Genomic DNA, 12,656 nt, shown 5'->3' with positions numbered 1-12,656 from the left:
ATCAGTTTCCTCCACAGTATCCCAAAGATTCTAGAGCCGTGTTTCCCGGGCAGCCGAACTCACCTCTGCGATGAAGACGCAGAGTCATTACACCGAAGTCAGTGTGAGCTCCAACGCGCCCTTGTGATGCCTGGAGCATCAGGGGTGTGTGTCGACAGATACTGCTGTGCTCGAACATGGGCATCAACACGCAACTGGGCCAGCCATTTCTCGTATTCCCAAAAAGGGCTTCCAGCTAGAACGAACAAGAAACGAACTCGCCATCCGAATCAGACGCAAATTCGCCAAAATAACCACCCGGTACAATCCAACGAATAACGCCATCAGCCCGGAAAATGATAGTCGACAATGCATGCACGCCATTGAAATAGTCCTTCACCCAAAGACATCTACTTAAGGGGAAGAGTATCTCAGTGGGAAATATGTATTGGCTCGCAGTTTTATTTTGACAAGAAGCGTCTTTCTCTTCATCGGAACCGTTTGGATTCGGGTGCTTTCTTTCTGCCTTTTTGTTTACTTTCCTTTCTCAATAGCGGCTGCTATCAATCTATACAGCCATGCGTTTTGCTACCCCCCCTCTCTCTCTAGCGCTGCTTCTCTGTAGCGCGGTGTCCGCCATTCCATCTGAAGGAATCTTTGAGCGTGCTGTGGGCTCCAGCTGCAATACTATGGACGCAAAGGTAAATGCATGGCAAAGAGCAAGTGCGATAAGGTTTGCTACGATGGAGTCTGTGGGAAAAACTCTGGCAATATCCGAGTACATATTTATTAACTCGATATTAGTCAATGCTAACATAGTTCTGTGTTAGTGCTGCGTTCCCGTCAAGTGTAAAGTTGGCGGTAAATCGGGACTGTGCAAAACCACCAAAAGATCGGGATGCAATTGTGGGAAATTTCAGAGGAGCAGTGGCATGCGTACATTGTCACTACATTCTTACAATTCTTTCCAAAGGGCCCCTGCATTTGCCCTCCCTGTGCAACAACAGAAAGTTGGCCATCAGGCTTACTCGATGGTATAGGTTTGCCCTGCTGGAGGAGACGTTCAATGCTGCATCAACAAGAAAGGCCGCCAAACCACCCGAGGATGATGCTCCCAAGTCTAAACTTCCCAAGGTTAAGACTCCAGGAAAGAAAACCGTTGGCCAATAGATCCTTGCAGTCGCTACGAAAGACAAAGGGACAAAGTACGTTTGGTGCGGAGGCTCATGCAAGGGTCCTACCGGTGGAGGTTATGATTGCTCTGCCAGAGCCCACTCGCTATGCCGTATGCAAAGTTACCAAACGGAACCTTTTCTAAGGTTGTTTCCGGGTGACATATTCCATGTACTGTGCATCAGGCAGCCAGCTGGGCAAATTCAAGCACGCAAAAAAACCCTTCGAAACCTACTGACTCCTCAACTCGGAAAATTCCCCTTTCCAACCGTCGTGCGGGCGATGCTGTCTTTTTCGTCGGAAGCACCTGCAGCTGCACCCATAATAGGGCGAATATTTACCATGTGGGCTTGATGATGTACGTATCTGTATTGCTTTCTATATCTCTCAGGAGCCCAGAATGTCTCTTCTCATCTAACCAATCTCGTTACCTAGTAACTCCAGGGATCGCATGCTGCATGCGTCAAACCCGAGAACTGTAGTCAAGGAAAAAGGGTAGCATCCTCCGCTCAAGGCAGCAAGGCTTGCCCCTATGTGATTTGATTCGGGTGATCGCATGCATTGCAGTGGCATTTGATCTTGGGGGTCCTGGTGGTATCAAGACTCACCAATGCATTTCCTTCCCTGACTTTACTTATTCTGTTTCTCCTATTCAAATTTTCAAACCTTTCCCTTCCTCACGTTGGGTGATTCCTTGATGAGCGTATTTTGCTTCACATTTATGTACAGTATATACTTTGTATGTCTGTGGGCACGCCGTTGCTCAATATGACCTCATCTTTTCTTTTACAGGCGCCGAATAAAAGGAATAGACCTGGACTTTCATATCTTGAAAGTGGAAGCGCGGGAAAAACGCGGGATACAATCTAAATCTAAATCACAGCCTTCTTTAGCCCCCGATGAAATAAATTGTCCCGGCTTCTCTGAGCCTTCTTAGTCTTCAACATGGCCAAGCCCTTGAAACTGAAGCTCCAGCTCGTCCTAAAAGCGGTGCGGAGGTTCGGGGGAATCCACGTCTCAAAGTATATATTGAAAATTAACCTGAAGCATAGTTACGACAGCATGCTCACATCAGCGAATTCTTTCACAGTATTCTTTTCGTGAAATATCTCCGTCGACATCTTTTATAATGGGTTCGAACCTAAAATCCCACTAATAATGGAACCAAAGGCAGAACTTGGAATCGATATTTCATTATTACCCCGCAATGTTAGTTGAATCCCACTCTCCACCTTTGAGCTCATACTTAACTAGTTAACTGGCGGTTAATCCAAGATTTGCATTACATATTCCGAACTGACTGAAATGAAAGTTATGGAGTTAGGTTCTTTATTGTTTCTCTGATAGTTATCATCAAAATATCACCTGTTCCCCATTTATCAGCCTGTTTCTCAAACAAGATCAACCTCATAACTAAAGCTGAGGGCCGAGATTTTTCATTAAAATACCAGCTAATTAGCTCCCCTAGCACAAGCTATGATCCAACGCTAACCAGTTGGTTGGTTATCTACATAGTTGGTCAAGAGAAAAGATTCAGCATCATCCAATAGGGCACTGCGTAATTCTACACTTCGACAAAAGTGGGACACTCTGCGTTTATACCGAGACTTCCAGGTCGCAACATACGGAGTTGTTCCGGTGCCTGCCAGCAGCGACTGGGGGCATGCAACCCATGGGAAATGCATAACCGGGCCCCGGTAAGGAGACCCCTGAGTTACCAGGATAACTACGCAACCACGTGAAGGAGAGAGAAACCCTTCCTATAACTAACTACCCTTGGCGTACGGGGAAGGCTGCGGGGGGTTGGGGCCGGTCCCATTGCGAAAGTACCATGTACAGTGGATTTTATAGCTGCAGTAGTCACGACGTACTGCCACATAACAACAAACAAGGTCTGTGCTACAAGTCTATTAAAGAGCCGGGATGCCGTCTCCTAGCAAGTTCTTTGTTTGTCATTTGCAGCTTGGGTGGCAGCAAGTCCTCGCGAATGGAAACGAGCATTATGCTTCAGTCCACACTTCTCCTCGCCTTTGCGGGTATAGCTCTGGCCTCTTTTGCCGGGAATCTAAACTACCGCAGCCCATCTCACAACCATCCGGGCCTTGGTATCTCAATCCCCAAGGTGCTCAAGCGTTCAGACCCAGTGGCAAACTATTCGCCGGATGACCTACAGTTCACGCACGGTGTTGCCTCTGGAGATCCGTACCCTAACTCTGTCATCCTGTGGACACGATGCGCTCCTTCAACTGACAATGCCAAAGACCCCGTCTCATCCAAAGATGGTGGGGAATTGTATGACTCCGTACCCATTTATGGAGATAACGAGGGCAATGCTCCAGTGTCGAAGGCTCCCGTATGCCTGGAGTATAAGGTTGCTGAAGACAAAGGATTCAAGACAGTCGCGGATTGCGGCACAGTCTACACAAGTTCAGATGTCGATTATACCGTCAAGGTAAGAAATGGGCCCACTGGTAATTTCTGTTAGTATTGCTAACACATTTTAATCAGGTAGAAGCATCGCACCTAAAACCTTTCACCACTTATTACTACAAGTTCAACGTTTGCAGTTCAGACAAATCTAGCCAAGTGGGAAGAGCGAAGACGTCCCCAACCGAACACGATGAGATCTCCGAGATATCCCTTGCGGTCTATTCTTGCACTAACTTCGGTAAATCCATTGAAGCTTGATGAATTCGGGTACCGTCTAATCCTTTGAACAGCCAAGGGGTACTTCAATGCCTATGGAAATCCCGCTCGCAAGGACTCCGTTGATTATGTTGTTCATCTTGGGTATGAGAGCTCCTCCTCCCCCTCCTCCTTATTTTCTTTTGTTTTTAGAATAAAAAACTAATGGATTATAGCGACTACATTTACGAGTTTGGAGAGTAGGTTACTTGACACAATAACGATCCAGTCCTTTACCGTGCTAATTGGTAATAATATTGTTTTCCAGAGATGGCTCTAAGATTGGCCGCACGCAGTACCCGAAAACGGTGGTGTATACGATCTACCAATACCGGAAACGCCACGCAACTCAGAAGACTGACTTGGATTTACAACTGAGCCATCGAGAGTTTACATGGATTCCTGTATGGGATGATCACGGTTCGTCTCTGTGTTTCCCATTCTGGGCCATGAGCTCCCATGTAGTAATATCTTAATCAGAGGTTTCGGATAACACGTACCGTGATGGATCGTCGCTCCTTCAAAATACGGAATCCTCATTCATTATTGATGGAGGAGTATCTGTTGACCAGCGTAAAATGAATGCTGTCCGTGCTTATTTTGAGTGGATGCCAATCAGGTATGAAAGCATCCAAGTTAAAGTCAACACTTGTTTTCGGTCTAACTTCCTCTTGTATTTAGGCAAGTTGAGATGGACGACAATCTCAGAATTTGGAGAAACTTCAAGATCGGCAACCTCCTTGACCTTATCATGTTAGACACACGACACTATGACCGATCCATTACCGATTTATACTTGAACACTCAGTATATAAAGAAAATCGCAGATGATGTTGGCCGATCAATGATGGGTCCCCGGCAGGAACATTGGTTCTATGAGAAGCTAAAGGCGTCTGCCAAAAGACAAGCTACTTGGAGAATCATTGGTAGCCAAACTGGTACATAGCAATTCTATCCAAAGGAAAGGAGGGGGTAATAATAACAATCCAACAATTCTAACTTTATCTCGCGTGTAGTCTTCTCTCGCATTGATGAAACAGATTCAATCGGCAAAGGAACAAACAGCGATTCCTGGGACGGCTACAGGGGCAACCTCAACCGCACCCTGAGCACCTTGTACAAAAATAAAATCGGAAACAACATCGTCATCGCCGGCGACAGCCATGCCAACTGGGTGTCCGATCTCACCTGGCTAGACGAATATCCATACGATCCAAATACAGGAGCTGGAGCTATTGGCGCCGAATTTGCCGGCACAGCAGTTACCAGCAGCGGGCCTACAACCAACGTCGCCATGGGTAACCTAATGTCGAAGACATTGATTAACAAGAATAAAGAACTGCAGTGGTCGGAGCTGTACTATAGGGGATACTTCGAGCTGAATATCTCGCACAATCGCACCAATGCTAAATTCTTCGCTATCCCTGATATTAAGAAGAGAAGTCCCGTTGAGATCTCCCTGGCTAACTTTACGGTCATTGCTGGTGAGAACAGACTTGCGCGGACGAATGGCATTCCGTCGACTAATGGACAGGGCGTGCACAATGGTGTTTTGAAGAATGGGAAGCTAGAGAAGCAGACTATTCAGTATAATACTGAGACAAGAGAGTGGTCGAAGACTTGAGAAGTGAAAGACAAGAGCTTGAGAACTTGTGGACAAGAAAGCTGAAACCTGTGAATGCAGCCATGGCTCATAACTATTTTATGTATATATCTGTATAAGTCCCTTGAAACTTGATCATAATCAACATCGACATACCGTTTCAAAGTACTCTATCTCGTCTTTTCCTTTTGATGGATGGATGGACGAGGCGTTGAATGGCAGCCTGTTTACTAAGCAGCACCAATAACTTTAACTAACTAGTTAGTTATCTTGGCGCGGCGAAGTTCAATATTTCAACCTCAATCCATTGTTTTGCTCTTTAAACAACTTCACCAACAACCAACTACTGTGGTTTGCCGGAACAGTCAACCTGCATCGTGAAACTATTTCTTTCTTTCTTATTGAATTGACCATGCAGGTACATTGTTTCTATGTATATAACTTCCCTCACTTTACAATTCTCATAGATCGTGGTATCACCATGAGAACAGAGGGTTGTTAATCCCTATGCCTACCTCTTTCTTGGAGGTAACTATGGTAGAGACTCCTAAGGCAACAAGTTCATAAAGGCATGAACAAAACAAGTTTCATTACATGCAGAGAGAGGGAAATCTCTCATCTATCTTATATTCATGATTCCTCTTCAACGCTTTTCGGCGATCCCCTCCGTGGTTTTCTTTTTATACCCTATGGAGCCGGACTTGAGGGACAACCGCCATCCGCATACGATGCGCAATTGTTATTCTTACAGACGTATGGAATTGCTGCGATATTAGGTTGCCTACGGATATGTTTCCCCTTTAGCATAACTGCTTTTTCTCTCTGTTTCTCCCCAGAAAATAGCATTATATGTTGCATTCAGTCAGGCTGGCTTTCATGGAATCAAATATCATCCGTCCCTTTGACCAAGAGGTTCCGAATCCTGTTGTTGTCCTAGGACCGCCAGGCCTCTTTAGCTCTGTTCTCTCGGATGTTCTCCAATATTGCTACTTTACATACCCGTTTAATCTCGTAAACTTCAACGCGCTCTGTTCTGCCTCCGGGGGGCAGGGAAAATAGACTGTCCTTCGTATACAATGACGGGGACCCGCTGCCGAATTAGACTCACCCCTCGATTTTACTGCACTTCTGCTTCTTGCCCCGAACTACGTAAACTCGTGCTTGTGGCTCGGGCCGGTAGGGCTGCCGGTGTGTATGTGTGTGCAGTGCTTTTGTCAGCCTCTGCGTGTATGCCTCGATGTTCAGGCTAACACAGTCTGCTCATCGTCGCCCGGAAACCAAAACAACAACATCCCAACTCCCAGAACACTTCGCTCCGCAAGACTCCCTTCGTCTTCACACACTGTACATCCATTTTCTTCCATTTGCTTCCTCCTTCAATCTCCTTCCGTTTTGACCCATTCCTTCTTCACGAGAGAGACCAGTTGTGATCCCGTGCTATCCCCGGGCACTGGTAGTGGGGAGAGGGTATACTCTCACTCCTCCTGCTCACCCAGGAGAGCTTTGCTGGGGATTGATATGCCAACATCAACACTTCCGCTGATGCTAGTGTTCCTATCCCTCCCGCGTCCAATTTAGAGGCATGCTCTTCTACCTCTGTTGGCTGTTAACGAGCATTTGACCACCGGGTTTCCCTTTGCTCCTGTGTCCTTATACCCGCTGCTGTCGTAAATCCTCTCCAGCAACCTGCAAGCTGCAAAGCTAAACCAAGTTGATAAGAACACGTATCAAGCGCGAGAAGCCAACTTCCTCTTTTCCTCGATTAGGAATATCGCTTCACAATCTTCAGAAACCGTGGTGAAGCTTTCCTTTCAAAGCCGTCACCGCTGCCTTGCCCCATCACATCCCCTTCATTCAATTATGAGTTACGAAGGCACTACGTCCCGTTCCCGATCTGATCGGCGTCCTCTACGCGACGCGAGCAACAGACTCAACCTCCTGAGAGGATCAAGGGAGCAATCATACGCCCCAGATAGTTCTCCACTAATATACAAACGCCAAATGTCCATCCGGTCCTCAGAGATTCCAGCAACCGATGGCACTTTAACGTCGGCAGCAGCAGCAGCAGAACCAACAACCCCTTCTCCCTCTATTGTTGCTGCTGAAAACAAACGCATATCCTTGGTGGTGGATTCGCAACCAAACTCGAACCGCAACTCCGCAATATCAACCACCTCCACAGCGTCCGGGAGATCTAAGAGGAAAACACACATTGGGCCATGGCAGCTGGGTAGGACCCTGGGAAAGGGCGCTACGGGTCGTGTTCGTCTGGCGAAGCACGCGCTCACGGGCCAGACGGCGGCAATTAAGATTGTATCGAAAAAGTCAGCTGCAATGGCACAGAGCCAGAGTATTGCTGCTATGGATAAAAATATTGAGCTAACGACCTGCGTCCCTGGCGGGAGGGTGATACCATGCGGCATTGAACGAGAAGTAGTGATAATGAAATTGATTGAGCACCCTAATATCATCAACTTGTATGATGTGTGGGAGAACCGTGGAGAACTGTACGGTTTCTTCTGCTTCCTTTCAACGTTGCTGTCCTTCTCTTACTTTATTTTATTTTATATATTTATTAATTTTTTTTGTTTTTCAGTTCTGATTATGTGACTTGTGTTTTTTTGGTTATTTGCTAATCTGGAGAAATTCCCCTTTCATCTCTAGGTATCTTGTTCTCGAATATGTCGAAGGAGGAGAATTATTTGACTATGTCTCCGAAAGGGGCCCTCTCCCTGAAATTGAAGCTGTCCGCCTCTTCAGACAAATTATCGCAGCCCTTTCATATTGCCACCGGTTTAATATCTGCCATCGTGACCTCAAGCCTGAAAACATCCTTCTTGACACGAAATGCAATATCAAGCTAGCAGACTTTGGGATGGCTGCCCTCCAGCCTGCAGGCCATTGGTTAAATACCTCCTGTGGAAGTCCACATTATGCTTCGCCGGAAATTATATATGGTCACAGATATCTAGGGGACAAGGCGGACATCTGGAGCTGTGGGATTATTCTATTCGCCATGCTGACGGGCTATCTGCCCTTTGACGGTGGTGACTTGCCTAACACTCTCCGTCTGGTCAAAAAGGGGGACTATATTTTCCCACCCTGGCTTAGCTCAGAAGCAATGAATTTAATACAGCGTATATTGCAAAAGCAGCCGGGAGATAGGATAACAATTAATGAGATGTGGTCCCACCCGCTCCTGAAGAAATATGAGCGACATCATTTTTCGATGTCCTCGGAAGGCGTTTCCTTGGGTCCCCCTCCCCCTTTATCGGATAAGGACTGCGGGAAGAAAATCATACGCCTCCAAGACATCGACATGGAGCTCCTGAGAAGCCTTCAAACTCTTTGGCATGGGTCTAAGGCTGAGGAACTCATCCAGAGGTTGTTAAGTGATGAGTAAGTCCCCTTTCCTCCAAACTGCTGACTCTTTTAAAACTAAATATACGTTGCCGTAGAGTCAACCACGAAAAAATGTTTTATCATGCCCTGGAGAAATTCAGGGATGAGCAGCTCGAAAACTATGAAGGGCCGGTTGGATATTCTGCCAGCGACTATCAACATATTTCCAAGTCTATTCTCAGATCCCAACTGCGGGTTCCAAGCAGCCGCCACCCAAGCCAGTCGTGGCGACGGTCTCAATTGTCCATTGCAACCGGTCGATCTGCCAACAGAGAGAACCCTGAGCAAAAATCTGCTCGAACAATCGCCAGCTATGATCCCTATAGATCGTCCAGAACCCCCATCTCCAATCCTCAAGTGGAGTTTGCGAATGTGACCATCCACCGTCAATCTCCTGGTTCTCCAAATAGCAAAGGGGATGATAGATCCTCTGAGGCATCAAATTCTCCCAGCAATTTCACATTGGAAAGGCATATCCCTAAGGACCAACGGTCGTTTATTCAGAGCTCCTCTATGGGCCACAATCGGTGGAATGGGAGGGGTTCAATTTCCTCGTTTCAATCTCGAAGCTCTATTGCAAGTTCGCGCCGACGTGCTGATGGTTTCGCAGCTCCTCGTTCAAACAGCTATAGGCGAAACGTTTGTTTTAAGCACAGCCGTAACCACCGTTCCACTGGGAGACGTACTCCAAGACAGAGCGGCGTTGCACAAACACATTCTCAGTATGCACTATCCCCTGGAATCGGGGAGAAAAGTGGCAAGATTGCTTGTGATCGATTCAGCAGCCCAACGCTCCCCACGCCTCCACCTCCTATTCGCATGCGCAAAAATCCCAACAGGGAAACTGACATTGAGACTGCAGACCACCGTGTTTCTTGTCAATATTGGCGAGATGAAGCGAGAAAAATATCCATTGAACTCGGGAAAATCTGTGAGGAAGCATTCAACCGGACTTCAGTATCCTCCAGCGACCACTCTGTTGACACTGCAAAACCTCCTGAATCTCCTCCAACTTCGGTTTCAACACCAGCAGATACAGGGGAACCTGAGGATAAGTACAAAACGCGTCTGTTGCCAGTGCCACCAGCGGAATCGTCCAACTCGTATACACTTAGAGAGCTAGCAGACACTCGACGCCGTCTTATTGAGCACTCCATCCAGGCAACGTCAGAAGATCTTCCACAGTATCTTTCCGAGGTTATTGCTCATCTGGATCGTTTGATTGGAAACGAAGTTGCTCCTCGTACCGACCAGAGTGCTGCTGCACATGCTCCCGAACCGCTGCTCCAAGTCCAAGAGCCATTTCTTCCATCCATCGCTGAGGATGATATATTCCAGGACTCCACATCGATTGTTGAGGAAATTCAAAACGAGCAGAAGCCTCTGCAACCCAAGCGATCAACGAACTGGAACTGGGAACCTGAGCGAACCATTCGCATCGTACCACAGGAACCTGTTGTTCCTGAAATGAGTACGATAAAGCCATTGACAATCCGCAAAAAATTGGGCCCTGTATCAACGCACAAAATGAACTACTCTATAAACTCAATCGGACGTCACCGGTCTGTTTCAAGTTCTGCTGACGAAGACCTCACTGTTAGCGCTCCGCTCAGCAGACACAATAGCAATGTACGCTATTATAGTGGGCTAGAACCTATAGAAGAGCACCCGACAACCCCGAATCGTAATAATGACACACGCAACTCGGGGGAGTCAAGGAAGTGGTCATGGTTCAAGTACAAGTCACAGAGCCATGAGCAAATTCCACCACCACTCCCGTCCAAGGATACTCCACCGCGCCCAGTGCCAGCTGATAGCAGTACACACCATGAGCTTGGTAAGAGGAAGAGTGCACCTGGATTACTAGGCATGAAAGAACCACGAAAGGTTTTCGAAGGGAGCAAATTGGAGAAAAAAGAAGTAAAGGGCCTGTCCTGGCTCTTTGGGAGGAAGAAGCCACAGAAACAGAAACCGTTGCATGAAATTGGCAAAGGAAGTAAGACCACCTACAGTTCTACTATCCCTCCCCCATTCACTCTTTGTCTAACGAACCTACCAATCAAATGATACAGTCAACGATTTCAATGATGCAACCTCGAGTGTTCTTAGCGTCCCTGCCACAATAGCTCTGAGTGAAGTGCCTGGATCTCCTCTCCTCACCGGGAATCATAACGCCAATCAACGCAATGATGTTTCTAAACGAGAAACACGGAGTTCACGGGGCCAGAACTGGTTCGCACGGTTTTTCCACATCAAGCCTGCCACAAAAACCCTTGCGTTCCAGGTATCCAAACTCCGGGCGAGAAAGGCAGTGGTAAAGATTTTGCACGAGTGGAAGAAATACGGCATGGAATATGTATATTTCGACAAGGAGAGTAATATTGTCCGTGGGAGGGTTGCGGACATTAATTGTAAGCAGTCGAGAAAGGCAAAAGAAACATCGAAAAATTATAGTCCACCTACTAATAAACCTAACAAATATTTAGTTCTCCGTCTAAGACCCGTCGAATTCTCCGGAGAATTTTTCACCGTCCTCGAGCAAGGTAAACATGCGAATCTTAGCTTGCTCCATCTGAAACAGGAACGTGGAGCCGCATCATCGTTCCATAAAGTTGTCGATACGTTGCAGATAGTGCTGAAGAAGCGCGGTCTCTTGATCGAGGATGCATCCAAGGCTAAGAAGATTGCGAAGGTGCTGGATGTCGTTTCATAGTTTGTCTTGGGAGATATATTTGTGCTTGCTCTTTCCCCCCTTTTTTACGTTTGCGTTTTTTTGTTTGCGTCTCGTGTTAGAGTGTTCCATCCCATTAAACTCCTTTTAATTTATCAGAACTCCGCTGCTGATATATTCTCTATGTCACATCAGGTGTCTGTGTCTGTTTTTACGTTTCTGTTTAACATTTACCTCGTTTTCATTTCAATTTTCGACTGTGGTATTAATCTGGCGTGTAACTTAAAGGTGTGGTTCCTTATTCTGGTTGATGATATGTTACCTTCGCGCTGCATACGTTGTTTGCTTGATTTGCTTTCCATCTCTGTTTCTTTTCCCTATCAAATGTTATTTTCCTTCTCATTGATCTTAGGCGGTTTCACCTTTGGCTGCTGATTGGCTCTGCTGATTTGCTTCTTCTTTTTTTTTTTCGCCCCCCCCTTTTTATTGTATGTGTTTGGATTGCACTTGTACAGTATAGCACCTACCCCGTCATAATCCGGAAAGCACCCATTGGGCCGGAATTTCAGGAACCAGCTGCTTGTGATATGTCGATTTGCCAAAGCTACTACTTCTTTCTCAGGCTGGTGGTAACTCACCTGGGCAAGGAGAAAGTCAAGTTATAATTAATTACCTCTGCGCTTCACTTCTCTCTTTCGCCCCCCCCCCCCCCCCCACCCCACCCCCCTCCTCTTTTTCCCTCGTTCCCCTTTCACGCTTTAAATCATTAGTCTTCCTTATAATTCCTATCCCCCACTTATCTTGATGTTTAATTTTGTATCAGATAGCCATAGCTACCCTGGTTTTACCCTCCTGACAAAATTAGCTCCGTTTTATGCTTTTCTTTAAAAAAATATAATACTAATAATAATTGTTCTTGCTCTTCGAGTGCCAATCACAATCACATTCCAACTAAGCAATATATATATATATATATATATATATATACATAATACGAGTCGAAAACGAACCTCTCTATTTCTGTTTAGCAACAAGAAGTGGAAAAGGAACCCATGACGTTAACCGATCATGCGTTTATCGCGCTAATAAGATTAAGGTTCCGTGGCGGTACCAAACTTCTGGTCATTCCGGGCATCGAGATCT

General features: G+C 46.4%; 3 protein-coding genes across 3 annotated transcripts; all 3 read left to right on the top strand.

Moving 5' to 3' along the window:
• Positions 1 to 557: 557 nt before the first annotated feature.
• On the top strand, positions 558 to 1,149 carry PADG_07943 (uncharacterized protein; the record flags this gene model as incomplete). Its single annotated transcript, XM_010764946.1, has 2 exons — positions 558 to 757; positions 810 to 1,149. 2 exons carry the CDS (start codon positions 558 to 560, stop codon positions 1,147 to 1,149), a joined length of 540 nt encoding a protein of 179 aa, XP_010763248.1.
• A 1,834-nt stretch (positions 1,150 to 2,983) lies between these two features.
• On the top strand, positions 2,984 to 5,461 carry PADG_07942 (uncharacterized protein; the record flags this gene model as incomplete). Its single annotated transcript, XM_010764945.1, has 8 exons — positions 2,984 to 3,604; positions 3,661 to 3,820; positions 3,873 to 3,942; positions 4,014 to 4,037; positions 4,106 to 4,257; positions 4,318 to 4,456; positions 4,519 to 4,775; positions 4,854 to 5,461. The coding sequence occupies 8 exons, from the start codon at positions 2,984 to 2,986 to the stop codon at positions 5,459 to 5,461; spliced, it is 2,031 nt and encodes a 676-aa protein (XP_010763247.1).
• Positions 5,462 to 7,300: 1,839 nt separating this feature from the next.
• PADG_07941 (CAMK/CAMKL/GIN4 protein kinase) lies at positions 7,301 to 11,555 on the top strand (the record flags this gene model as incomplete). Its single annotated transcript, XM_010764944.1, has 5 exons — positions 7,301 to 7,947; positions 8,105 to 8,839; positions 8,899 to 10,838; positions 10,915 to 11,253; positions 11,329 to 11,555. 5 exons carry the CDS (start codon positions 7,301 to 7,303, stop codon positions 11,553 to 11,555), a joined length of 3,888 nt encoding a protein of 1,295 aa, XP_010763246.1.
• Between the last annotated feature and the right edge of the window lie 1,101 nt (positions 11,556 to 12,656).

This window comes from Paracoccidioides brasiliensis (assembly GCF_000150735.1).
Source record: "Paracoccidioides brasiliensis Pb18 unplaced genomic scaffold supercont2.13, whole genome shotgun sequence".
Lineage (NCBI taxonomy): Eukaryota > Fungi > Ascomycota > Eurotiomycetes > Onygenales > Ajellomycetaceae > Paracoccidioides > Paracoccidioides brasiliensis.
Note: the sequence above shows the minus strand (reverse complement) of the source record. Positions and strands in the feature narration are given on the sequence as shown.